The sequence below is a fragment of the Miniopterus schreibersii genome (genome assembly GCF_964146895.1).
Source record: "Miniopterus schreibersii genome assembly, chromosome: 10".
Classification (NCBI taxonomy): domain Eukaryota; kingdom Metazoa; phylum Chordata; class Mammalia; order Chiroptera; family Miniopteridae; genus Miniopterus; species Miniopterus schreibersii.
In genome coordinates this window covers 48,812,938-48,840,068 of record NC_138110.1, presented here as the reverse complement: position 1 = coordinate 48,840,068, position 27,131 = coordinate 48,812,938, and the positions used below count along the sequence as shown (strand labels likewise).

The 27,131-nt window shown below is 50.2% G+C and overlaps 2 protein-coding genes across 9 annotated transcripts in view; one reads left to right on the top strand and one right to left on the bottom strand.

Moving 5' to 3' along the window:
* The window catches only part of ZXDC (ZXD family zinc finger C), a 31,839-nt gene extending 29,778 nt beyond the window's left edge, over nucleotides 1-2,061 (top strand). For 3 of the 5 annotated variants that reach the window (XM_081149939.1, XM_081149935.1, XM_081149934.1), the window contains one exon: nucleotides 463-2,061. In XM_081149939.1, the coding sequence (XP_081006065.1) occupies nucleotides 463-500 (38 nt within the window). In that variant the 3' untranslated portion in view covers nucleotides 501-2,061. The remainder of the gene's footprint in view (nucleotides 1-462) is intronic. The other 2 variants (XM_081149936.1, XM_081149937.1) reach the window with 2 other exon arrangements.
* Nucleotides 2,054-24,765, bottom strand: CFAP100 (cilia and flagella associated protein 100). 4 transcript variants are annotated; one of them, XM_081149942.1, is made up of 17 exons: nucleotides 24,326-24,692; nucleotides 23,301-23,411; nucleotides 20,867-20,944; nucleotides 18,110-18,210; nucleotides 16,682-16,874; nucleotides 14,897-14,964; nucleotides 14,659-14,822; nucleotides 14,355-14,435; nucleotides 13,744-13,925; nucleotides 13,371-13,403; nucleotides 13,168-13,294; nucleotides 12,129-12,180; nucleotides 11,875-12,026; nucleotides 5,913-6,048; nucleotides 4,606-4,811; nucleotides 3,543-3,636; nucleotides 2,054-2,606 (listed from the first exon to the last, which is right to left on the bottom strand). In XM_081149942.1, the coding sequence occupies exons 2-17, from the start codon at nucleotides 23,350-23,352 to the stop codon at nucleotides 2,493-2,495; spliced, it is 1,833 nt and encodes a 610-aa protein (XP_081006068.1). In that variant the 5' UTR covers nucleotides 23,353-23,411; nucleotides 24,326-24,692; the 3' UTR covers nucleotides 2,054-2,492. The 4 variants fall into 4 exon arrangements, with proteins under 4 accessions (XP_081006068.1, XP_081006067.1, XP_081006069.1 ...); XM_081149941.1 differs by having other exon boundaries at nucleotides 24,313-24,672; XM_081149943.1 differs by lacking the exon at nucleotides 20,867-20,944 and having other exon boundaries at nucleotides 24,313-24,765.
* Between the last annotated feature and the right edge of the window lie 2,366 nt (nucleotides 24,766-27,131).

Here is a 27,131-nt window from a genome sequence, read left to right as displayed (position 1 = left end):
GGTCATCATGGCCTCCAATCTAATGATGTAGGAACATTTCTCTAGCAGGAAGAGGTGAATTAGATGGGTGGTGATGGTGCAGCTGGAGGCCTGGCCAGGCAGTGATAACGCAGATGGACACCTAGTAACTGGGAAAGGTGTTTCCCACATAAGGGGGGGGGGTTGAGTTACAAGTTAAATAAAGACAATTTTATTTTTGAGAAAACCTGTAACGTAGTATTCAGTTTATTTTTCCTTATTTTTGTTGTATTTAAATTTTTTTCTTCAAGGAACAAATATTTTTAATTAGGGGAAAACAAGTTCTTTTTAACTGAGAAAAGTCAGAAGCACCCAGCTGGCTGGCCCCTCAGGTTATGCTGCTAGCTGGTGCACGGCTATGAGGCTGCCTCCTGTGAGGTGGTCCTGCACCGACCGCCTCAGCCCCCGGTTCTGCCCCCCTCATTACTCTGCTTGGTTTTGCAGGAGGTGCTTCCTGCAGCTGGAGGAGCTACTGGGCCTGAGGACACACACCACACCGGCAGCACTATCAACCTACAGGACCTGCAGTGAAAGCAGCCCTCTTACCTGTGGGACGCAAGGGCGACACCTGCAGTCTGTGTCCCCGTGAGACTGTTACATGATCTTGCAGGCCTGGCTGAGAATCCACTTGGTTTCTGTTCAGAGACTTTTGGGTACACATATTGAAAATGGTTTTTCTTACATTCTATCAGGAACTAGTTAGGGGCTGTATTATATAAAACTGCCTTGTCCAAGAAACGTGCTTCAGTGAGGCAAGGATTGCCTTCCTAGCAAAGCACGCCCCTCTTCTGTACTTGTGCCTATGCGTGCACATCCCTTGTCCTATTTGATCTGAGCCATGGAGCACCAGTTGCATTTAAAAATACAGACTTGTGCAGGAAATGGAGTACAGGTCCCCTAGTCAAATACAGCTCTATCTGTAGTGAAACCAGATGGGGTCTTTCAGTTTTGGTGTTTCAGCATTTGCCCTGAGAGGGATTTAAAACCCTGTTTTCTCTTTCTGAGAGCTATTTCCCAACCCCTTGAATGGTGCGCGTAGTCGGGTTGATTTTGTCACACCATGGGGCAGAAATGGGCTTGTTGTCACAGGAAGCCAAATTCTAATCTATGTTCTGGCAGACCAGGCAGGCTGCTGGTGTGAGGAAAATACTGAAAGTGAGGTGGACACATCGGGGGCTCTGTTCACAAGACCCTCTGTGTAGACTGAATTTCGAGCTCATAGTTTGGGGATGGTAGAGTTAAAACATTCAAAATAATTTTTCTAAATTCTGTATTTGGGTACTAATGTTTAATAGTTATTTGACAATTGTTTAAAAGTAATGTTCTGAGTACTATAAAGAATGTGCAGGACTGTAATGATGGCATGTGTATGTTTTTGTTGAGGTTGAAGATGTGCATATCATATGTCACCACATATTTTACAGAGTAACTTCTGTCTTGCAAAAGGAGACGAGTTGATAACCTTGCACATATTTATTTGTTAATTGGTTAGTGGACTGGACACGGTCACTCAGAAATGCTGTTTTTGCCTTATGTCTTTTGAAGTGTGTGTTTATTAAGATGCTGTTTTGGTTCTCAGACTTGGAATCATCCAAACTCTGCCCATTCTGTGTTTCTTTGTTTCTTGAGTTTTTGGACTTGGGCTCTTGGGAGTGACCCGGCATTTAATTGTGATTCCTCTCTGTCCTGTTCTGAGGTGCCATCTGCCCCCCCCAAAGGAATGTAGGCCCCATTTATAAATGGTTCATACAGAACTCTGTGCTGCGCCACAAACTAAAGTGCTGTGCCTGTCTGGCACCTCAGCGTCCAGGTCCTCCAGAAATCCCTTCCTTTCCGAGGAGCCAGGCCTGTCTGCCAGGGTGGCCATACTGCACTGGCCTCCCGAAGGAGGACGTGTTGCTGGCCCTTTCTCCCACACGTCCCCCAATGAGTGTCCACTACAGTGATTGGTACTAGCTGTTAGTTTTCTGGGCACTGAGGTTCCCTGTTGGCAATGGACCCAACCCCTAGTGCAAATGAATAAAAGTTTTTGTATAGTTACGCACTGAAGACTTTGCTTGACTTACTTTAAGGAATTGTGTATATAGTGTTGAACTCACATTTTTCTCCAGTCAGTGGCACAAGCCCTTCCATCTGCCCAGCTTGCTGCTTGCTTTTCTTGTCTCTGTGGTGGGGCTAGCCCCACACTGTGGCCCAGCGTGGTCTCTCAAAGCAGTTGTTTTAGGTGGGATGGGCTTCTTCCCGCAAGCATTTGCTTAGGGTGAAATGATTAAAGAGGAGTGCTGGCACTTGGAAATAGGGTCTACCTCCTTCAACAGTCCTTAGACACCAAAGGGTCATGGGGTTTATTTCACATGAGTAAGGAAACTACAGCAGGAGACCATGAGGGGCGCATCGGTGGCTGCATGTGGGCCAGCGCTGCCCTGCTCACTTCCTGCGGTCCCATGCGGTCAGCCAGAGCAGCGCCCCGAAGGCTAGGTGAAGAAGAACAGCTGCTCCTCCTCCTCCTTGTCCACCAGCTCATGCTCAGACTCCTCCTTGATTTTCAGGGCCGGGGGCTCGGAGCGGCACACCAACCTTCTGCCTCTCTGTAGAGGAAGCGGGTTCAGTAACCCTCTGCCTATGACCTCAGTGCACCAGAGGCGCCACCGAGATGCTAAAAGGTCACACTCCTGCCAGGAGGCTGGGGAGCTGGGACTGGGGAGTCCTGTGGACCGTCCCAGCCTCTGATCACTCCTGGTCAGCCACAAGCTGAGAGCTGGAGTTGCTGAGCCAACTCAGAAGTGTGTCTGCCCAGCACTAAAGCCTGTGCCCTGGGGTGCAGGCCCCTGATGTGTGCGGGCTATGTGTGAGGGAATACCTGGAAACGCAGATGGGAAATACCAGGCTAAACAGAGGGAACCCATCTCTTGCTGTGGGGATACAGGGTGACCCCGCATTGTACATCATTCCCCACGGGACAGAGTGGAGAGTGCTGGTCTGTTCCAGGGAAAGCCCATCAGCCTTTTTTGTCCGTCATGGACCATGCTCAAGCTTGGGCCTGCATTAGAGACCGTGCTTTCTGTTGCCAGAAGCAAGTGGCTGCTCCTGCCCATTCACTGTGGGGTAGAGGCCTTGGGACACAGCAATCCAGGGGACCCTAGTGACAAGTGATGAGCTTGGCCTGAGGCGTAGGTTGTACAGTGGGACTTTGGGCAGCTGACTGTTCGTGCTAGCTCTCTGAGCTGAGAGCCTCACCTGGGCAGGGTTGGGAAGGCATGACCAGACCAGTCACTGTGCAGTTGGGCTGGCAGCCCCAGGGAAGGGCTTCTGGAGAAAGGGGAGGGCAGCCCTGAGGACTAGGCCCAGGACTAGGAGACCTGCTCTATTCTGGCCTTGCTGTATGACCCCAGGACCCCTGCAGTAGCATCTACAAAGGATTTGGGAACCAGACCCAGCTGCAGACCCTCTGCTTTTCCCAGCCCCACTGTGCCTGGTCGTGGGACCCTTCCCCAGCAGTAGCTCCCCAGGACCACACTTCCCACCTTCTTCTTGATCTCGGCCTGGGCCCGGATTTGGGCCCGTCTCAGACGCTCCTCTTGCTGCTGCTTCTGGATCCTGGCTTTCTCTTCCCGGAGTCTAGATGACAATGGCAACAAGAGATGGATTAAGGACTGGAGGCTGCCAAATCCCCTTCCCAGCTCCTTCCTACACAGCCCTCAGGCCATGGCCCACCCTCTTCTGAGAAAACTCCCACTCCTCTCCACCCTTCCCTTCCCAGGGCAGGGCCTTGGTCCTGCCCTGCTCCTTGCCCGGGCATCCCAGCTCTGGGCTCCTCTGGGAGACAGTCTGAGGGCCACCTTCTCATACCCTCAGGAAGCCCAGGGTCTTAGATCCTCCTCCTTGGTCACTGACCCATGTGCCTGTGGCTTCCCCATCATCCCCCTTGAAGACCAGACCCCAGCAAGATTAGTAGTGTTGTCTCCTTCCTGTTTGTACTCGTATTTCTCAAACCTTTGCCCATTGTCTGCCCTGAGCGAGGGAGGTACCAAGGACACGAGAAGAGCTGATGGGAGAGAAAGAGTGCTCTTTGCTGATGGCTGTGTCTCAGGGCTCTGCACAGAAGTGAGTGAACCAGGCAGCCCACAGGCCAGAGGAGCCATGGTCCCTGGAACTCACCTGCACCCCACTGGGCCTATGGGGAGTTCTCTGGCCTCCTCTCGGAGGACGGGCCCACACCACCTGTGTCCAGTGTTCTGACTGCCACTAAATGGGGCTCCCACCAGCTGCTACCGGAGTCTGCCCCTTCCCTCTTCTGGGCTCTGGTAGTGCCAGCCTCTTTCCCTCCAATCCAGCCAGAAAAGTGTCCCTTGTTTTTGGAGACGAGGCTGTGCTAGCCACACCTCACTTTGGCTCCTGGGCTCCCTGACTCCACGACATCTTCCTCTCCACAAGAGCGCCTTCCTTCACTGAGGCTGAGCTTGGTGTCCCTTCCGGTTGCCCCCCAGAGCCCTGGCCACTGGCTCTCCTAGCGCGAGAACTCCCCTTGATTCGGGAGTTCTTGGAGGACAAAGCAGCAGGGGCGTGGAGGACGGCCTGAGCCCTCACCTCTGGCGCCGCTCCTTCTCCTTGGCCTTCTCGGCCTGATCGATCTTGGCCTGGGGCACACGCTCCAGGTTCTCGAGCAGCTCGTCCAGCTGGTGTTCGATGATAGTCAGCATCTGCACGGTGCCCAGGTTGGACTCCTGCTGGGTGCTGATACATTGCTGGTACACGTGCAGCACCTTGTGGTTGAGGCTCTCCAGCAGCCTGTCCTGTGAGGTGGGCAGTCCACCAGCGGAGTCACTCAGGCCTGTCCCCGCCCCTGCCCCCAACTCCATGGTCTGCCCTCAGTGCAGCATGGCGGACCTCCCAGGGCCTTTCTTGGCACAGGTGAGCACTCAGGAAGCATGGGGAAAACAACTTGGGACACCTGGACTTTCCTTGGCTAGAGCTGTGACCTGTCTCCCGCCCCCTTTGCTGTTTTGTGGTCAGCCAGATCTTGGGTTTCAGTCCCCACTGGGGCTCATGTCTATTTCTTAGCCCCTCCCCCAGCTGCCTCAATATGTCCACCAATGCCCTGGGAGCCTTCCCTCTGCCACCCCTGCACTTTCCTCAGCTCCTCACAGGACCACATCCTGTGACCTTTCTGTGCGGCCATGGCCCAATGAACTCCCTTCTCTGAGTCTGTTCTAACATTCAAAAAACAGTGGTCTTATGACTAAATGAGGAACAGTGGGCAAAAAGGCTTAAGCCAGGCACAGGGCACAGCTGGTGCCCAGTGATGACCAGCAAGAGGTGGGGATACACTGGCCTGTTCATAGTGGCATCCAGTGTACCTAGCCCAGTGCCTGGCACACAGTAGGTGCTCAATAGGAATTTGGATGAATTAGGAAGCTGGGGTGCTAGCAAGAAGAGTGTGCGTCAAATCGTGGTCCCACTGCCTAGAACATCCCTGGCCTTCTATGACCCCAGAATTCTCACTCTCACACCCTGGCCTGGGGATGTGCCTGTCTGGGTACATTATACATGTTTAGGAAGCCAGATGTATTTGTCAAATGAAAGAAGGAATGGAGGTGTGTTGGGCAGCCAAACAGCCATGGAGCAGGAACACTCAGGGTACCTTGGGTTTGAAGACCAAAGGCCTTCTTCAGTCAGTGCCCCTTGGTGAGGTCCACAGAGCCTAAAGGTGGCGAGGGGCCGTGGTAGCCCCAGAGCACAGCTGAATCTTGGGCCTTACTTTCCTGCTGTCAGAGCTCCAGGCTCTGGACCTCCTCCCAGCAGATGCCTAGAGGAACCCACTCCCTGCCGCCAGCCTGTGGCCACCTGCACTCCTTCCACACCCACCACCTGCTGGCTGCCATCCGGGGGCCTACCTCCTGCGCGCCCTTGTACTGTCCGAAATGGAAGACTCGGGCCTTGAGCTCCAGCTCGGCAGCTGTCTCTTCCTCCTTGGTGATGGCCATCATCAGCGTGGTGATCCACTGCTTCAGTTGGTTGACCTCCCTATCCCTGGATGGGGGACCGGCAGGGCCCTGCTCACTCAGCGTGGCCCTGGGCACTTCACCTCTCTGAGCCTGACTGCTCCTGCTGCTGTCCTGAGGGCTAAGGGACCATGACTGCCAAGTGTCTGCATGCCCAGGGGTAAAAGGAACTGGAAGGTGCAGGGGTAAAATTTAAGATCTTAAATTTTAACAACTAACATTAAAAAAACCAACACAGTTTTTGGTACATTCACGAAGTTGCACAATGTGGCCATAATCTAATTTTAGAATATTTTCATCACCGGGAGAAACCCAGTACGAGTTAGCAGTCACTCCCTATTCTTGACTCGCCCTCTACTTTAAATCTCTTTCCTGGACATATTGTAAGCATGGACTTATGTACATGTGGCCTTTTGTGTCTGGCTTTTTCATTCAGTGCAATATTTTCAAGGTCCATCCACTTTGTGGCATGTGTTAGAACTTCATTCCTTATGATCACATAATATTCCATTGAGTGGACAGACTACACTTTGTGGCCCCACTCATCCAGTGAAGGACACGTGGTTTCTACCTTCTGGCTCATGGGAATAAAGCTGCCATGAACATTCACAGACAGGCTTTTGTGAGGACATGTTTTCAGGTCTCTTGGGTATATATTTAGGAATGGAATTGCAACAATCAACTTTTAAATATAATACCTTTTAAAAAAAATAATAATTGTCCTGCCGCCATGGCTCAGCAGTTGAGAGCATTGACCTATGATCCAGGAGATCGAGGTTTGATTGCTGGTCAGGGCACATGCCCGGGTTGCGGGCTAGGTCCCTAGTCAGAGGCGTGCAGGAGGCAGCCGATCAATGACTCATCTTTGATGTTTCTATCCCTCTCCCTCTCTCTCTGAAATCAATAAAATATATTTAAAAAAAAATAATAATCTTTCACAATCATGGCAGACACAGACCATTTTATGTTGGGGTTTTTCAAGCTGGAATCCCAGCTCTTAAGGCTGGCATGGCTTCACCTAGTGCAGGCAGCTGCATGCAAGTCCCAGTCACAATGACATGGGGCCACTCCATCGGGCCACTCCACCAGCCGTGCCTGGGAGGCCCAGACGTGGCCCGCTACCCCCGTGATGATTTTGTGGCATCTCCATTTGTTGCTAGAACCTACTGACATTTTCTGGATCTTAAGCAAAATGCCATAGGCTGCTGCTCTTTTGCCCACTAGGGGGTGCCATGGTCTGTCACGTGCACCACCACAGGGCTTCAGCCCCATAGCAGCCCCCCAGGCTGCATTCCCCCAGCTGTGGGGCCGAGGGCTGAGTCCAGAAGACTGTGAGGAGCACTGAGCTGGTCTGGCTGGTTCCCCTGGGCTGAGGCTCAGACGTGGTGTCCAGAGAGGCTACACGTAGCTCACACACCCACCCCGCCTCTCAGGGTGCTGGTGGGGTGCAAGCAGGTCACCTGGGATGACAACAGGGAGCACCTCCTGGCATCAGACCCTACTTCCCTCCAACCCCGAGCGCCCACTGCAGGATGGGTGCTTTTAGGGTCAGTGGTATGTCTCCTAAAGGATACAGGATTGCACTTGGCTTTAACCTAGTTTTTAATATTTCCTTCACTTTCAATGCCGTAACTAGTTAGTGTGCTACTCTACATGCCCTGCAGCTGGCACTGTGCTGCTCCACCTCTGCCCTCCTTTGTTGTGTGGATGTGGTGGTGGAGTTCTGGTGTTTCTATCTCTTTAGGTGATTGGGATATCATCCCCCACTAGTTCTCTTAAATATAAAATCGTTGGGTCACAATCTCTGTTTCTTAACTAGATCCCATCTCTGATGTACAGAAAATGCAGAGGCACGTGGGATGCACTGCTCATTGTTGGTCCTCAAACTGGCATTTGTGTCACCTGCATGTTTGTCAAAAATGCAGAGTCCAGGCCTCAATCAGGACCTGCCTAGTCAGAGACTTAATTTTACAAGATTCCTGGGGGGAGTCCAGTGCACATAGTCTAAGGATCACTGTGCTGCTAGAAAAGTTATCTGGTTTCTTTAACAACTGGACTTCAGGGGGACAATAAGATGGAGAGGGAACCTATAGATCAAAGGGACTTATTCATTTATTTATTAAACTAAATCTTAAAAAAAAACCAAACTTTTAAATTGATTTTTAGAGCTAGAGGAAGGGAGAGGGAGAGAGAAACATCAATGTGAAAGCGAGACACCAATCAGCTGCCTCCTGCATGGCTCCCCCCTGCATGGCTCCCACTGGGGATCACGCCTGCATGTGCCCTGACCAGGAATTGAACTGGCAACCTTTCTGTGCACAGGAAAATGCCCAAACAACTAAGCCACATCAGCCAGGGTGGCCAAAAGGGATTTAAAGACAACCAGTTGAGTGTGATCTTAATTTGGATTCTAATTCAAACTAACAGCTTAAAAAGGCAACCACGTATGGATATGGGTATTAAATATTAAGGATTGCTGGCTTTTTAAAATATATGATGGTATTGAGGTTATGTTAAAGAGCTCTATCTTTTTAGAAATATCTACTCTAATATTTATAGATAAAATGATACAATGCCAAGAATTTGCTTAAAAATAATAAGAAAGATGGTTCCAGGTGAGAGGAGTTGATTTATGAGTTGGCTATGAGTTGATCACTGTTGACGCTGGTGATGGGATTGGGGACTCATTATACTATTCGCTCTACTTTTATTATATGTTTATATGTTTGAAATTTTCTTAGAGCTATTGGGCTGAATTGGAAACTAACCTCCACATAACAAAAGCCCTATGTGAGAAACCCACCGCAAACATACTCAATGCTGAAAGACTGAAAGTTTTTCTTCTAAGATTAGGAACAGGGTAAGGATGCCCACTTTGACCACATCTATTCAACATAGCACTGGAAGTTCTAGCTAGAGCAATTAGGTAAGAAAAAAAAAGGCATCTAAATTGGAAAAGGAGAGGTAAAATTATCTCTGTTTGCCCATATGATCTGATCTTACATGTAGAAAACCCTAAAGACTCCACAACAAAGCTGTTAGAATTAATCAATGAATTCAGCAAAGTAGCAGGATACAAAGTCAACAATATCAGTTCATTGTTATACACAAATAATGAACAATCTGTAAAGGAAAACACAAAAACCGTTATATTTACAATAACATCAGAAAGAAGAAAATACTTCCCAGACTAAAAAAGCTATAAAGGAGTTCATCACCACTAAACCAGTATTATAAGAAATGTTAAATGGACTTTAAGAAGAGGAAAAAAAGATAAAATATGAATAATAAAATAGTAATGATGACTTACCTATTAATAATTACTTAAATGTAAATGGATTACATGCTCCAATCAGAAGGATAGTTGAATAGATAAGAAAACAAGAAGGGTGAAGGGGTTAAGCAAAGAAAAAAAGACAGACTCATGGACGCAGACAATGGTGTGGTGACTGCCAGAGGGAAGGGGGTGGGGGGAGGTAGGAGAGGGTAAAGGGATGAATGGTGATGGGAGGAGACTTGACTTGGGGTGCTGAACACGCAATACAATATACAGATGATGTGTTGTAGAATTGTACACCTGAAACCTATATAACTTTATTAACCAATGTCACCCCAATAAATTCAATAAAAAAAGAATTTTGTAGTTTTCCTCATATAGATCTGGTACATTTTTTGTTAGATTTATACCTAATTATTTCATTTTCTGGGGTGCTAACATAAATGGTATTTTGTTTTTAATTTCAAATCCCACTTGTTCATTGCTAATACATAGGAAAGTGATTGATTTTTGTATATTTGCAATCTTTAACCTTGCTACAGTGGCTTAGTAGTTTTAGGAGAGTTTTTTTGGTTGATTCTTTCAGATTTTCTACATAGACAATCAGGTCATCTACAAAGACAGCTTTATTTCTTCCTTCTCAATCTGAATACCTTTTATTTAACTTACTTACTGCATTAGCTAGGACTCCCAGTATTATGCTGAAAAGGAATGGAGAGAGAGGACATCCTTGCCTTGTTTCTGATCTTAGCAAGAAGCTTTAAGCATGGTGTTAACTGTAAGGTTTTTGTAGATGTCCTTAATCAGGTTCAAGTAGTTCCCCTCTATTCTTAATTTATTGAGAGTTTTTATTATGAATGATTAGATTTTATCAAATGCTTTTTCTGCATCTATTGATATGATCGTGATTTTTTTTGTTTTTTAGCTTATTGATTGTTTTTAAAATTGATTTTCAAATGCAGAATCAGCTTAGCATATCTGGGGAAAATCGTACTTAGTCATGGTATATAATTCTTTTTATATATTGCTGAATTCAGTATTTTGTTGAGGATTTTCACATCTATGTTCATGGGAGATACTGGTCTGTACTTTTCTTTCTTTTTTTTAAAATTTTTATTTTTGTTTAAAATATTACAGATGTCCCTTTTTCTCCCCAATACTTTTCTTTTCTTGTAATGTTTTTGACTGGCTTTGGTATTAGAGAATACTGGTCATATAAAGTGAGTTAGGAAGTATTCTATTATCTGCAAGAGATTGTACAGAATTGGTATAATTTCTTCCTTAAATATTTGGTAGAATTCATCTGTGAACCCATCTGGGCCTGATGCTTTCTGTTTTGGAAGGTTAATTATTGATTTAATTTCCTCAATAGATAGGCCTATTCAGATGGTTTATTTGTTGTATATTAAAAAATTTTTTTTTTCTTGAGGAAGGGTAGTTGAGTTCATGGAAGTTAAATGTGTTTGGACTGTGACTCTGGAAATAAGCTGTTGAAGTGGCTCAGCTGGCTGAAGCCCAGTTACTGGACAGTACCCCCAGGATTCTATGAGCTCTACGTGTACCTGCGTGTGTCCTCTCACTAGGTTCTTAGAATCTGGGAGCCTGCCTGCCTCTCCCCAGCTCATCTCTATGTGTGTCTCTGCTACCTTCCAGCTTTCTATGAAACACAATCTTGCCTGAAAGCTGGTCGTTTCACATAAGTCTGGAGACTCTCAGCAGGAGCTTCTCCGTGGCAGGACATGGGCCAACAAGACATGGTATTAAGGAAAATGGCTTCCCCATGGGACATTGAAGCCTTGGGCTGGCTCCCACCTCAGGGCCTTTGCACTTGCTTTCCCTCTGCCTGGCACTCTCTTCCCGGATCACCGTGTGGCTTCCCATCACTCAGGAAGTACCTGGCTCAAATGACATCTTCCCCAGGAAGCCTCCCCTGCCCTCACCAATCTGTGCCACCTTCCACTTTAGCCCCTTCTCCTATCATTCTCTTAATTTTCCTCCCAGCATGTGTCAGTATCTACAAGTCAAATCTGTGGGCCCATCTGTTGTCTGTCTGCCCCATGGAATGTCAGCTCAATGAGGAAGAGCCTTACCTTATCCTTGGAGGGCCTGGACCCAGGCCTGACCCAGAAGAGGTGTTTAGTCTGTGTCTGGCCGTGAATTCCTTGTTCCCAACAGGCCTCACCTATTGCCCCAGCCTGACCCTGCCCAGTTCTCCTGGGTCTGGCATCAGCAGAGGGGGAGAGGTCCTTAAGACATCCCCCTCTGGCTATAGACTGCTCCAGGGTGGGGATGGGCCAGTCTGATATGGCTCCACTCACATGACCTACTTCCAGGACACTCCTGGGTCCCCATGACACCCGGATTCCCTATCCAATAGGACATATTTTCTCACCAGAGCCAGGCACTGACTTCAAATGGAACTTTCCAGAAAACAGAAGTCAGGGAAGGGCCAGGGCTATGGACAAGGAGGGTGGGGATGCACACAGTCCAGCTCCCAGTGGCTGTTGAGGTCCCAGGATAGCAGCCAGTGACAGAGCCCACCCCTCACTGGCCTGGGTGGCCCCACTCGAGACTTACATGCGGACCTGAGTATTTTTCAGGGTGAACTTCAGCTCCTCTAAGGTCTCCTCCATCTCCTGTGTGTTCTGGATCAGAGAGAGGTTCTGCTCCTCCAGGTTTGTGAGGACTTCCAGGAGCTGCTGGGGATCCGTGAAGTACAGCTCCAGTTCCTGCAATCAGAGCTGTGTGTGGGGGGGAGGTAGGGAGAGCAGCAGTGCGGTGGTGGGGGGGCCCTGGCTCCTGCAGACCCTGCCGAGAGGGGCGCCACTGACCTCCTCGTCACTGTCTGGGTCCTCCTGCACGGAGAGGGCAGAAGATATGGACCTGTGGAGAAATATGGGGTTCAGGGAGCCAGGGCCCAGCCTGGGCCATCCTGCCTCACCCCAGTGGTGTAGACTCCTGCATTTCCACGGCATCTTTCCAACCCCATGTCCCTCATCCCCTTGTCCATCACACAAGTTACCCAGGTGGTGGCACCAGCTTCCTCTTGGTCCCCTAGCTGTCACATAGCAGCCAGGGGATAGTTTCAAAATTCAATTAATTCTCAAAATTCAATTAATCTCTCTCTAGTCAGAATAAATCTTGGCCTCCACCTGGGAGCTGTAGGGGCCCTGCCACCCTCCCGACTCTCACCTCCCCCACTGTCCAAGGTTACTCTGCTCCTGCCCTGCCAGCTCTCTTCCTGCTCTGTAGGCGCCGACTCTGCCTCAGGGCCTTGGCACCTGAGGCGCCTGCTAGGGCTGCCCCTCTCCATTTGTCATCCTTTTTAAAAAAGCCACTTTCAGGGCCTTTTTTGCCCATCTCTCTTATCTAGATTTGGCCTTGGCAGTTGTTCTTGATGGCCCTCATGGCTATCCTGTGACACTCACAGCCACCTTCAACTGACCCTGAGCACCCCACATGGGCAGAGACCATCCTGGGCCAGCCCTCTGGGGTGTGGGAAAGGCTGTGGGCTCGGAGCACTCAGAGGTGGGGCTCAATCTTGCTCACCATTCAGATCTCCTTTAATCACCCTCTGTGCCTGCTCCGGCCTTGGCCCCCACCCTGGATTGGCAGGTTCTGCTGGCTGAAGAATGGCCAGAGCAGACTCACAGCCAGAGGATCCTGGGCTGAGGCCTGAGAGACTCCAGGCCCTGATCTACCTGCAGCAAACAGGTGATAAATGCAGGGCCCTTACTAAGCACTCACTGGGCCTGGGCCTCAAATTGTATACACACTGATGCCCATTTGGCAAAGAAGGAAAATGGAGCCACTGGGGAGCAACCCCCATCAGGTCTCAGCCACCTTTGCAGCTCCCCCAAGCCCACTCACCCTTTGGAGTCCAGCCTGTCACTCACACTGAGGTGACTGTTCTGCTGGGGGCTGATGCTGCTGGACAGGATGTGCCCTGCCCGTATCACATGCAGAATTTTCCAGGGCTTCCTTGAGCTCTGGCCCTCTGGAGGAAGCAGAGGAATAGTTTCTATTTGCCCCAACCCAGTGTGGGGCCCCTCCAGTCTGGGGCAGCCACATACCTCTGGAGCTCATCTTGCCCTTGATGCCTGGTCCTATAGGGAGCAAGGGAGGGAGGGGTCCCTGATGGCCTTGGCTGGAACCAGGCCTGCAGCAACACTGCTTGGGGGCACAGGGTTCCCCGGGACCCCTCAGTGACAGAAGGAGGCAGGCACACGGAGGAAAGCCCCTTGAGTTTGAGTTGAGAGCCAGCCCCACTTCCTCAAGTAGGTCCCTGTGCTGAGCCACACATGGCTAAGGGGTGGCTGCTGCCCCAACTGGGGCTCTGCAGGGTATGGAAGGGGCCAAGCCCGTGGCCTGGGCACCTTCAAGGCCTCTGCTGGCTGGGCACAGGGTATAGGTGGACCCAGGGACCCGTCTTCTCTTTTCTGCTACCTTTGTCCCCTTTTAGGGAGAGCATAGCATTCTCTTTGGAGAGCTTGGCCATCTCCTTGGACTGTTTCAGAGCCAAGTGCTTCTTCTCTTGTGCTTCCAACCAGTCCTTGGGTGATAGCCTGTCCAGGAAATCCTTGTAGACCTTGTAATGTTGCAGAGTGTCTTCAAATCTGGAGATTTCGCTGAACCGAGGGAGGGGACAGGTGAGGTCAGGGTCTGGCCAATGCATCCTGGCCAAGAAGGGCAGGCACAGAAGTACCGTTGTGCCAGGGAGAGGACGCCCAACCTGCAGGGACCAATGTGGGTTATATGTCCCAGAGTGACAGCCCTCAGGGACTCTGTCTTGCCCCTCCCAGGGTGGAGCCCGGAAGCCCCAGATCCATGTGAGCCCTGTGTCCTGGTGGTGTGGCTTTGGGAAAGTCAGTGAATCTCTCCTGGCCTTAGTCACCTCATTTATAAGATGGGCAGCAGCCTGCGGGGCTTCGAAGCCCCGAGATATTTAGGGTTTGATGATGAGGTTTGTGTTGTGGAGGAGCACCTCTTGGACAGGGAGACGCGCTGGAGGAAAATGCGGGCAGGCCAGCCCAGGCCCAGCTTTCCTCTGACCTTACCTTTTGATGTTCATGATCTGGGTGGTCAGATCTCGGATTTCAGTGATCTTCTCCATCTTCACTTTGGTCTCCTTCTCTGCCCTGGAGGGAGGGGTGGGGGAATGGAGCCAATCTCAGATTGTGAAAGAGGGGTGTGCAAACTGCCCCCAGGCGGGGCTGGAGATGGGGGAGTTACCAGGGGCCTGGTTTGGGGTCAAGGGTCAGGGGCAAGAGCAGAGGCAGGGGCTGAGACTGGGTGCAGGCTAGGTTGGGTGGGTGTGCACAGGCCCAGGGACCCTTGGGGCGTCCCTAGCTGCAGGCTCACTCTTTCAGGGCCTGCACTGAGCTGCGGTCATTCTCTCTGAGGAACTCATCGAACAGGATCGAATCCTTCTCCAGGGACTTCTCGGCCTTTTCCAGCTCGGCCTCCTCCTTAGCTGCCAGTATCTCCAGGCGCTGGATCTCACTCTGCTTCATATCCAGGGCATACTGCGGGCCACCAGAGCAGGAATTAAGCTCGATGGACAGACCACCCAGGTCCCCTTCAGGGGAGATGGGCCTACCTGGATGAGGAACATTTGCCGTTTCTGGTTGATGTACTTGTTTATGTTTACAAGTTCCTCTTTCTTTTCTGCAATGAGAGAAGGGAGGCATCGGGGGTGGTGGGGGTGGTGTGGGGGCTGTGGGAAAGAGGCTCAGGTTCGTGGCTGAGGATGGGCACATAGGCAGAAGTGGGGAGCCGGTCGGCTGCTCCTGGTGCAGTGCTGTGCCGCAAGGCCCAGCTTATCACAGGGACCGTGGGAGAGCAAGCCCTGCCTCCAGCACAAGGAGAGAAGGCTCTGCTGATCTATCACATCTCCATGCCTGGAGACGGGTCCAGGTAGAAAGAACCTCTCTTGCTGTCATACTCCTGTCACTGGGAATGAGACTCTGGACACCCCTAACCCTGGAGGTTTCACCCAACTGGACTTCATAACAAAAGGCCTGTTCCCCAAGACCAGAGAGAAAAATGGAGCAGCACAATCTAAACTTGGGGTACCCTTAGTCCCCAGGGCTCAATTTGGGCAGCAGCTAAGTCTACACTGCCAGGGTTTAAACCAGGTGGGAGGAAATTAAGGTGGGCCTCTGGATGACCTTCCAGGGTACAGGCAGAGAGGCAGGATGCTGGAGCCAAGGGCCTTGGCCTTTCTGGAAAGGAAGACCTAGACACTCCCCAACTTTGCAGAACCCAGGGATGGTGGAAAGGACTGCAAAACCACATTGCTCTCTTTCTTGTCTCTCAAATCCTCCCCTTTCCAGACGAAGCTGGGTGCTGCAGGAGCCCCGTTTTAAGCCTAGATGCCTGGCAGTGAGCCCACTAAGCCCCTGTCTCCCTGGTCAACCCTGGGGAAGTCCCTGCCTCAAGGAGACCCAGCTCCTCACTGGAAGCCAAAGCTGGGAAGCTGACAAGCAGTCTTGTGTCCAAACACACTGGGTCCAGGCTTCCCCATCCAGGTGCCACCTGCCTCTCCCAGGTCTTAGGAATGGAGGGTGAAGGCAGAAAGAAAACACATGCTGTGCTGCTTCCCCCATGCAGAGCTTGGCACACAATCGTCAAAGCAAATGCAAGGCTTCCTACCCCAAAGAATAAGCCACAGGTGTCCGGGTGGACACTGGGGGTCTCCCTGTGTTTATATTCACCTGAATCCAATATACCTGTAGTCCCAGGGGTTCCAGGACTCTGATCCCAACTACTTCTCTCTAACTTAGTGATATTATACTTTATCATCTGGGTTGGTAGAATATTAATGCATTTTCAGTACTTAAGGTTTCCTACTGGGTCACAAAAATAACCACACACACACACACACAGCTCTTTCTCACTTCCTGCAGTGTCTGCCCAGGTTGAATCCCACAACCATGAGGTTGCTACTGTCATCAGCCAGGAGAGGAAACAGCAGTGTAAAGGAGTTGGCTAACTTGCCCAGGATGGTGCAGCCATTAAATGCTGAAGCTAAGATCTTGGAGTAAAGGAGTTGGCTAACTTGCCTAGGATGGGGCAGCCATTAAATGCTGAAGCTGAGATCTGAACCCAGGCAGCCTAGTTCTGCGTTGACTCTCTTTATCTCCAAGTGAAATGCCTCTATTTATACAGCCTGCATTCATTGTACATGGTCAATACCCAGAATGTATGCAATACTGGAACTCAGATCACTGGATGTGACCTTTGTGACGCTGGAGGCCGGGGTCAGACAGAGCAGATCCCCCTTCCCCACCGCACTGCAGCCCCGGCTCTCCAAGCACTTTCACAGCACTGCCCTCTCTGGGGCAGCAGGGCAGATCCCGGGTCACGGAGGGAGGAGCAGCACCTTTGGTCATGAAGAGCTTCCAGGAGGTTTGGTCGTGGAAGGAGCTCAGCTGCTCCACCTCCTCGTAAACCTCCCGATCCTCCGTCTGGTCCTCCAGCTGCAGCTGGCGCCGCAGGCTGGTGTGCTTGGCCGACACTTTGGACGAGTAGGTCATCTTCTCGTGCACACGCAGCGACCTCTTCTGCTCCCGCTCCTGGGGGCGGGCCGGGAGGGTCAGACGGGGTCCCGCAGGGCCAGCCTCCGCCCCCCGCCCCGTTTGCCTCCCCTCTGCTTTGCCCTGCGCCAGGGTCTCCTGGACTTGAGGTTGTGCGCACTCGGTCCGGGCAGGTGTGTGGGGGGTGCCCACGTGCCACTCGCGGGAGAGGCTGTGGGGCTGGGTGCATGTGGGAGCGCCCTGTGGGCCTGCGCCAGAGGGGGAGGGCAGGTGCCAGAGCCGGGCAGATGAAGGACGGGCTGCCCGCCAGTCACTGTGCATTCTAGATCAGTAGTTAAGGGACATACTCACTAAAAGATGATTCCTGGTTTATCTGCAATTCACACTTAAATTGAGTGCCTTGTACTGTGCTTTGCTGAATCTGACATCCTGAGGTTCAGAGAAACTAGATCTGAGTTTCCAAGAGAAACCTGAAAACCCGAGTTTGATCTGCAAGCTCCTCAGTGTTGGGGCTGTGCTGTCATTGGGGGTCTGGGCCTCCCCACCTATTCTCCACCCCACCCTGGCTGATGGCCCCAGCCCTTCACTTGGGAGGATCCCAGGATGGGAGTGGGGTCAGGGTTGGAGGCTCTTTTTCCCCAGGGACCTAGTTCAGATCTCTGGCTGCTGGGGTGCCCAGCCCCTTCTGCTGTTCAGACCCTGAGGGTCTTCACACCCCTCATGGGCTGGGCATCAGATAGGCCTCATGTAAACTCTTCATTTGGCCTTTCCCGGGTCGGTTCTATTTCCTGCTGGGCTTGACAGGTACAAAACCCAATTCAGCCTATGAATAGCACTGCTTAGGGAAAACCTAGCTGTAGCAGGATCCAGTGTGAGCCTGCTAGTTTGCACAACCCTGTATAATAACCAAATTGGGAAAATGTAACCCTCTAGAATCCCGGTGCAGAAGATTTGTGTTTAGAAGATGTTGGGCAGCTGCTTTTGGTCATGGTGAGGTTCGGGGGCTCTGTGGGACAGGGTGCTGAGGCTGTGTGGCCACAGCAGCTCCTAGAGCCCAACCTGACAAAGGCCCAGGCACAATGGCAATGAAACTGGGTAACAGTGGGACAGGTCAAAGACCTGAGAGCCAGGCAGAGTTTCGAGTTGATTTTGTAGGAATTGCTGACCATTCTAGAGTGAGTGACCTGAGGAACGTGCTCTTCTGACATCAGGCTGGCTGCTGTTTGTGTAAAGGAAGAAAGAGCTGGGGGCAGGCGTGGGTCCTGGATACTCACTGCGACAGACTTATTCCGCTCTTGATCTCTGAGCAGGAAGAAATCCACTTTCCCAGACATATGGAAAGGGTTAGCTGAACGGTCTGGAACAATTACAGGCACTGGGGAGGGAAATACCTCACTGGAGATACGAGGCAACTCTTCCAAGTTGAGATCTGTGCCTCTGAGGTCCCGAAGCCCTCCCAGCCCAGTACAGGGAGCTTCCATGAAAGCTTGAGCAAGTGACAAATGTTCTTTTGGGTCCAGATGTGCCTGAAGTCCACCCCTGGACCTTCCAGCTCCGTAAACTCACCTGTCTGGTTTAACCTAGTTGGAATTGGGCTTCTGTCCCTGCATCTGAAAGAGACCTCGTGAACACAGCCCCTCCTGTGTCTCAGACATCTGCTATGTCCCTGGCCCTCTGTCCTCTCTCATTTAAAGCCTCAGGAACCCCTACTCTGTAGAGAAGGGAAGCGAGAGTCTGCTGACTCCAGAGTGAGGAGCCTGCCTGCAAGTGGGAAGTGGGCACTCTAGTTGAATATGCCTTGTCTTTGCAGGAGTCTCCACCAGCCTCCCAGGGGAAGGATAGGCTTGGGGGTGGGCGAGGGCAATGTGCTTGAGGTCTGGGGAAGCAGTGCAAGAATTTGGGGAGGTGGGGACTATGAAGCACCCCAGTTCTGCTACCTTCACCCCCAGGGCTTAGGGAGACAGAGGTTCCTACAGCTTAGCTCAGAGGGTGTCAGGAAGAACAGGAGCCAAAAGGCACCAAAAGAAGGGCTTAAAAATCTGATTGCTTCCCCCAGCCTACCCTTGATTGAAAAGAAACAGGGTTCATTGGAAACAAAACAAAACAAAAAATTTTTGAAAGTGAGAGAGAATGTGATAAAATAAACCAAACTTATTTGCTTTGAATCAACTGCTGGTAACATTTTGGGGGGTATTTTCTTCTAGTACTTTTCAACACACATTTTAAATAATTTCATATATTCTTTTAAAAAGAACACTTTACCATCAGCAGTTCCTTGTGAAATTACTAATTCTTTGTGGACCGTGTAAGCAAACATTAATGGCTGCAGTGGCACACTGTGACACCAGGGTGCACTCGCCATGGTGTGTCTTGACACATAGTGCCCCGACGTCCTGAGGACATCGCTGACCACCTCTGATTGGTGCACAGCAATGCACAGTATGGCTAACAGGGAGGCAGCTGGGAGTGTGGGCTTCTCATGAAAGGTGGTAGGGGGCACCCAGCCCACCTAGGAAGGAGTCTGTGGACAAAGTGAGACGTGGATCCATCCTATCAAACATCTAGCGTCCAATTAAAAGTACGGGGAACAGAGAAACAGTTAGGATGCCAGCACTAGGAAGAAGACACATCACAAAGGACATTCTACAGGATAATTAACACCATTTCCAACAGCTCCAGGCACAGAAAATGTAAGGACGTGGGGGAGTGGCTCTGCTAGATTAAAAGAGACTGAAGATGTTCCGATCTCATTTGAATCCTGATTAAAACAAATCTTCTGGAGGCAGACATTTCTTAGATAATTGGGTAAATCTGATGACGGACTGCTTACCTTCATTGTGGGCTTATAAGAAAATGTCCTTATTTTTGAAAAATGCACATTGAGGTATATAGTGATGAAATGACATGTCTGGATTTTACTTTAAAATACAGGGTGTCCCCCCAAAATGTATACACACTTTAAGAGCTGACAGCTCAATTTTGAAAATGAAATGTATTTTGATAAACACTGCCTTTATAATTATTTAACACGTGTGTATACATTTTTAGGGGACACCCTATATTTTCGCAAAGACCAAAAAGGAAAGGAGAAAAGGGATAGATGAAGCAAATGTGGCAAAATCTTGTCTACTGCCCAATCTGGTGATAGGCATGTGAGCTCATGTAGTTCCCTGGACTTTAGTGTCTCCTTCTGGGCAGGCTGGGATTTTAGTTATTAAAAGAAAGAGGAAATGGGGGGGGGGGGGCTGAGGGGCGAGAGCTTCACCTGTGAAGGTCAGGTGCAGGGAGCATGCTCACATCTGCACACCTCCGAAGAAAGGCCAGACTTGCCTGTAAGCCCAGGAGTCTTGGGGGGTGGTGGGGGCAGAACAGAAACCAGGAGGGGGGCGGGGAAGCCAGGGCGTGGAGTGACAAAGCAAGGGGCTCAGAGGATGAGGCATATGCAGCTAGCTGTCTACCCTTCCTCTTCCTAATAGGTGACAGCCATGTGCCTAGCTGAAAAGCTATACTTCTCAGCCTCCCTTGCGGATACTGATGGCCCTGTGACCAAAAAAAAAAATGTAGTCAGAAATGGTTGGGTGGAGCTTCTGGGAAGAATCTTTTCCCAGGGAGCGCTGAGCTGGCAGGTGGGCAGTTTGCCCTTCTCTTTGGCCCTTCTACCTGTCTGGGAGGAGATGTGATAGCTGCAGCAGCAGCAGCCATTTTGTGACCGTGTGACAACACAGTGGTTGAAAGCCCTACAGATAAGAGGAGGAAGACTTAGGATATGGTCACCTGGATGATTTTGTAGAACTGCTATTGCTGGAGCCTCATGGAACCATGGACTGCTTCCCACATTTCCCATTACTGGAGGAAACATCCTACTTTGTTTATGTTCCTGCTATTTCAGGTCTCAGTAGCCCATTTCCTACTGGAAACAGAAGCATTACCTCTGCCCTTCACACTGAGGACTAGGCCTGAAGGCATCTGCAGCTGAGGGAGAGAGTGTGCCCCCCACTACCTGGGACTTCAGCTCCCTGCTCCAGAGGTACCTTTGTTGTTTTTCCTATGTTTCTTTTTTTCTTCAGTGATTGAAGGAGGATTGTTGTTTGTGGATTCCAGGTTGTCCTCTGGGGAGACACAAAAGTGAGGGCCACAGCAAATGGCATATTTTGTGATAGCTGTGAACACAGCATGAGGCTGGGGAAAGACTCAGACATACTGTAGGGCTCTAGCCCCAGCACCCTCACCTGCTTGCAAAGTGGGCTTGGCAAGTCTCTCAGCTTCTTGGAGCCTCAGTTTCCACATCTGAGATAATCATGCTCATTTTGCTGGGAAATTGTAAGGATTGTGCAAGAAAATAGCCACAAATTTTCCTAGCACATGTGCCTGGCACACAGAAGCTGCCTTCCCTTTCACATCCTTCAATTTGTTCCTGAAGAGCAGTGCAGGATTATACAAGGAGGTCATGGATCTAAGCATCTTCCTCTTGCCCTGCCAGCGCTTTTGCTGGGAGCTGCCCAGGTTGTTCCATCAGGGTTGGGCCGTCAGAGACTCCCATTTCCTTGTTCTCCCTTCAGCTGATACCCACAGGGAAGGAGGCTTTGGACCCATACTTCCTCCAACCCTAACTCAGGAATCTTTTGTAGCTTGGAGGTTCCAGTCTATGCCAGCCTGGGAGAGCAGCCAGCTGAGAGGGCAATGGGGTGGGGACTGCTGGAGAGCACAGAGATGTGCTCTGGTGGAAAGCTCAGGGAGCCGGTCCTCTTGGACCAGTGTGGGAGAGGGTGACCTGGGATGATGAAGGGGAAGTGAGGGCCTGGGAGATGGGTGGTATACTACCAAGGGCAAGGTCCTGAGCAGATGGGTCATGGGTGTAGGAAGACTGAGGAAGAGCAGAGTCCTGTGGGACTGGCATGAAGGTCAGGACCTAGGGCTGAAAACTTAAATGCCTTCGAGGCCAGGCAGCACATATAATGGTAAAGGGGAAGGAGGCTGAGGCTGTAGGGAGCGGTGAGGCCTGTGGAGAACTCAGGGGTACAGGTTGCTGAATCTTCATTGTTTTCTAACTTTCTTTCTTAGTGATTATATGATTAAATTTCCAGGTAGTAAACTTTAATTAACCATATTATAAACATCAGAAGATACCACTGTAATTTAAATAAACCAAATCCAAAAACAAGACAAAACCCTAACGAAATTTAATTTTTTCTGAATTGAAAAAGCAATGCACGTACATAGCAAATCTTTCTGACAATGCAGGTTTGATGTGTTGATATGGTGACGATTGATGTGATGTGTTTCTATGATGATAGATCCTTACCTGAAGCCTTCACTGCCAGACAGATTTTTGTATATCTACTCAGAGGTATTTTATACGTAAACATACTTAGATGCCACTTGCCTTTTCACTAAAAATGCCTCTGCCTATGTGCTAAGACATAGATAAACCTTGAGGACATCATACTAAGTAAAAGAAATCAGTCACAAAAGGGCACATACTGTATGATTCCACTTATATGAGATCCTTAGAGGAGTAAAATTCATAGAGAGAGAAAGTAGAATAGTGGGTTCCAGGGGCTAGGGGAAGGAAAATAGGGAGTTAATGTTTAATGGCTGCAGAGTCAAGATGAAGACTGTTCTGGAGATGGATGGTGGTGATGGTTACACAACAGTGTGAATGTACTTAATATCACTGAACTGGACGCATGAAAATGCTTTAAATACTTAAAAATAAAAATGCTAAATTTTATGTGTATTTTACCACATTTACCAATTTTAAAAATTGTGCCTAATTCAGTATGACACCTGCCCTTAATAAAAAGGGGAAATTTGTAACACGTACACATAAAGGCAGAACACTATGTGAAGATGAAGGCAGAGACTGAAGTCTACCAGCCAAGGCACATCAAAGATTGCTGGCAAACTAACAGAAGCAAGGAGAGAGGCATGGAATAGATTCCCCCGCATGGCCCTCAGAAGGAACCAACCCTTGATCTTGGACTTCCATCCCCCAAACCATGAGACAATTGTGTTGTTTAAGACACAAGTCTGCCCGGCCGGTGTGACTCAGTGGTTGGGCATCGACCTATGATCCAGGAGATGAAGGTTCGACTCCCAGTCAGGGCACATGCCCAGGTTGCGGGTTCAATCCCCAGTGGGGGCTGTGCGGGAGGCAGCTGCTCAATGACTCTCATCATTGATGTTTCTATCTCTCTCTCTTCCTCTTCTTTCCTCTTTCTGAAATCAATAAAGGCAGATTAAAAAAAAAAAAAAAAAAAAGACACCAGTCTGGGGTGGTACTTTGTTCTAGCAACCTTAGGACTCTAGTACATGGGTTTTCTAGGGAACCTGGCAAACTGTGATTTCTGCCCTACGGCTTGATTTAGAATCACCTGAACCCTGGATTAAATCTAGACCTCACTGTCCCAGGCTCCCAACACCATCTTTGATCTTTGAGAGAGCCCACCCCAGCTGGGTACTTACTGTTGTTGGACGTCATGTTCTTGGAGACCATAGTAGCCAGGACCTTGGACATCCCTGCAGAGCACCAAGGGCTTGCTGCAAAACTTGACCTTGGCTAAAGGAGGTTCCAACCTGGGGAGTGACACAGTGCTTGAGCCAGATGGTCTCCAGGCCCACAGCCTCCCTCCTCCTGGGTGGCTGAGATCAGCTGGTATTTACTGAGGGCTCACCATGTGGCCAACACCTGCAGCTCCTTCTCTTCCCTGTCCAGCACCCCATCTTCTCTCCCCTCCCTGACTTGGTTCTGTCTGTTGCTAGAACACATCAACCATGGTCTACCTCAGGGTCTTTGCATCTGCTGCCTCCTCAGTCAAAAAATGTCCTCCCATACCCAGCTCCCACACTCTCTTCAGATCTGAACTCAAAGTTCGCCCCTTCCCTCATCACCCCATCTAAAGTGGGTTCTTTACAGCAACCTCATATGACTTCACTTTATTTTCTCCTTTGCAATTAGTCTGATTATCACTTTAAAAAAAAATCGGTTTATTGCCTATTTCCCTCTAGAATGTAAGCTCCATGAGAACCAGGGCTCTTTTCTGATCTGTAGCTCATGCGCTCATAAAAGCGCCTGGCACGTCCTTAACATCGAATGTCTTTTCATTTTGCAAAAGAAGAAACAAAGTAGAGGTTCGGAGAGGCGTCCAAAGTCACTCAGCCAGGAAGGGTGGAAGCTGGGATTGCAGCCTAAGATTCCTCGACGCCAACGCCTGCGCCCTGCCACCGAGCTCCCGCTACACTGTCGGGAACAGGAATCCAGGTCCCGGAGAGGCGGGTTAGCAGGGCCTGTCTCCCCACCCCCAGCTCGGCGGGGAAATGCTGTCCGGCCCTGGGACAGAGGGATGGCTAGGCGGGTGATAAAACAAGTGTAGTGACAAGGAAGGAAGGGCGGGAAGCCTTGCAAAGGGGTCTTGCACTTGGGCCCAGAGAGCACCCCGACGCGAGTGCGCCCCACGACAGCCCCGCGCGCACTCACCAGCCTCGCTCACCCGGGCTTGATCCGAAGCTTGCGGGCCGGGGTTCCAGGTTCTTCGCTCCTGGGCCTTTGGTTTACGTCGCCATGGCAACCATTCTCCTGGCCACTGGGGTCGTGACGTCACAAAGCCCCAGAGGTCGGCCGGATTGGGGTGGGGCCCGTGGGCCGCGGGTGGGGTGCGGGGAGGCCCAGGGTCGCACTGTTTCAATTCCCGGGGCGCGGCCAGCACGGCGCCCGCGCGCGGCGGGGTCTGGTTTCCCACTCATCGCTCCCCCTCGGCCTTCTTCAGTCCCTGACTCACCGATTCAAAGCCGCCTTCCTGTGCGCGCGGCCCTCTCGGCGGAGCGCACCTCGCTTTCTCCAGGGGCGGTTCTGAAAGCGTAGCCCCGGTACCGAGCTTTGGAAATGCTGGCAACTCGTCAGTAAAGCAAATGTTCCGCCGGCCCCTGCAGCAGAAGCTCTGGGGTGGAGCCAGCTCTCAGGGGTGCAGCGAGCCCCCCCTGTGATTCCCAAGCTGGCGAAGGCCCGAGAACACTGCCCCAGAGGGTGTATGAGACAGACAATAAAGACACAGAGTAACAAGTTCTATCAAGAAACAGAGGGGAGGGATGAGGGGATCAAGAGCTGGGATCCAGTTTATACCGCCCAGGTTCCCCAGCTGTTGTGGTCACAGGCACTAGGATCTCCCTTCGTTCCCCCAAACTCTGGGTCCAAGTCCCTAAAAAGCAGCAGGAGACCTCTCTTTGAGTTCTGACCATGGTCACCAGATTTCCCCATGCATCTAGGGGATTTATGGATAAAGTCTGTTTGGAGTTGAGGACACAGTCAGGGCTCTGTCTTTTCAAGGACATTTAGGGGTCTCTGGAGCAGTCTGCAGGGTAGGTAGGTGGTGCCAGTGAAAATGCTAGCAGCTCCATGCCCAAGGCGATTCCTGGGTGGGGAGACCAATCCCATTGCAGGAACTCTGGTAGAGCCAGGGGTGGGAGTGTGCAGGGGCTCCCCGAGGTGGAAGGAGTGGGGATGCTTGTATCACCGCTGGAGGACAGCCTCCCACTGGCAGCGACAGCATTCCGCAGGCAGCATCAAGGAACCTTGCACAAGGAGGAGGGAAGTTTTATTGTGTTAAGCCACAGATGTGATTTGTGGGTGTGCACACGTGCGAGTGCGTGCAGAAGTGTTTATTACAGCAGCTAGTGTTAAATACCCTAAACAGACAAGTGTTTTCCCTAAGCCCCAGGATAGAGGCTCCTTACATTGTCACTCAAAGTCTTAGGGGATCGAGACCCCCCTGTCTCTGCAGTCTTACCTCCCTACTCACTGTCACAGACTAGCAGAACAGAAAACTGTGCACTAGAGTTAGGTTTCAGCAAGTACTTTGTTAACTAGTGACTGAGGTAGGAAAGCAAACAGTTTTGAAATGATTTATCTCAAGCACCAGAAATTCTAATGAGACTTTTAGGAATCTAGAAAAGAGGTGGTCCAAAGAAAGAAAAGCTACTGGGCATACTTCCAATTTCATTGTTATCATCAGGAAGTTTATGGACCATTGTGAATTTTCCATGAACTCTTACATAGTGTTTCTGTGTGCCAGGCACTGTTCTCTGTGCTGGAGCCCATTTAACACAGACCACCCAGGGAAGCAGGTCCTGTTATTACCATCGCCTTCACACGAAGGAGGAGACTGAGTGACTGTGAGGTTGACAAATGTGCCCAGCAGAGCCAGGGGCGCCAGAGACAGGATTCGCTTGTAGGGGAGCTCATCTTTGATCTTAACCAGACACACACTGCCTCTCACCAATAATTGTTCTATAATTTTATCCAATTATTTAAAACAATTATGCATATACTTTGAAGAAGAGCCCAAGAAGTCCAAAGGTATAGTTCATAATAAGACAAGTTCTCTGGTCAATGTGTGTTTTTGTCTTTGGTTTGGCTATCAGTTACTTAGGAGGTTAGAAAGAAAACCATCTAGAACTTCTCAACAATAGTCCCTGACATCATTTAGGTTGCATTTTGATGCAAGAAAGAGAAAGCTCCACAAGAAATGACTGAAATGATAAGGTAATATTGCCTCATATAATGAGAAGCTCCTCAGAGCACTTCTTGTCATGTCTGCCTAGCAAAAATATTTTTATGCATGCCTCAACCAATGCAGGCATGGGGATGGGAACTCTGTGGCAGACCTCGTCTTCGAGCATATGCCCCAGGGACAAGGGCAGGTGACTGGACACCATCGGTTGTGTTAACAAGGAGATGGGTGATTGGAATGGACAATGGATTGGTCCCCAGTGGCGTCTGCTATACCCATAGCTCTTCTTTTCAAGACATCTTCACAGTGGGGCATCTGTGAAACCTTGAGGCAGGGGCTGTGGCCTTGCTCACTGTCACCCTACCATCTAGCACTGAGGAGCATGGCTCAGGCAGCCTTACGGATGTACAGGAGATCTCCATATTTGCTAGCTCTGCGTGGTAAGATTATGGGTTATTATTTTTTCCCTACTGGTCTCTATTTGGTACAATGAAGTTGTAGAAATGTATTATTTCTGTAAAAACAAAAATAATTCCGAAGTAGAAGAAACTTCTGCAGCACAGGTACCCGGGGTGGCATCCAAGCCCTCTGAGGGGCTGACAAGGCCTTGCCGGTCTGGCTTCTCTTGCCTTGGCTCCTCCACACCCTCTGCTCAGAGTCCACTCTGAGAGGGGACTGGCCTTTGGCATCCTCCCTCCTCTTTGCCTGGCTCATCCCAGCCACTTTTGAATCTCAGCTTAGAAATTGTTTGCTCACTTAGCCGTCCTTGGCCCCCAAGTCTGGGCCGATA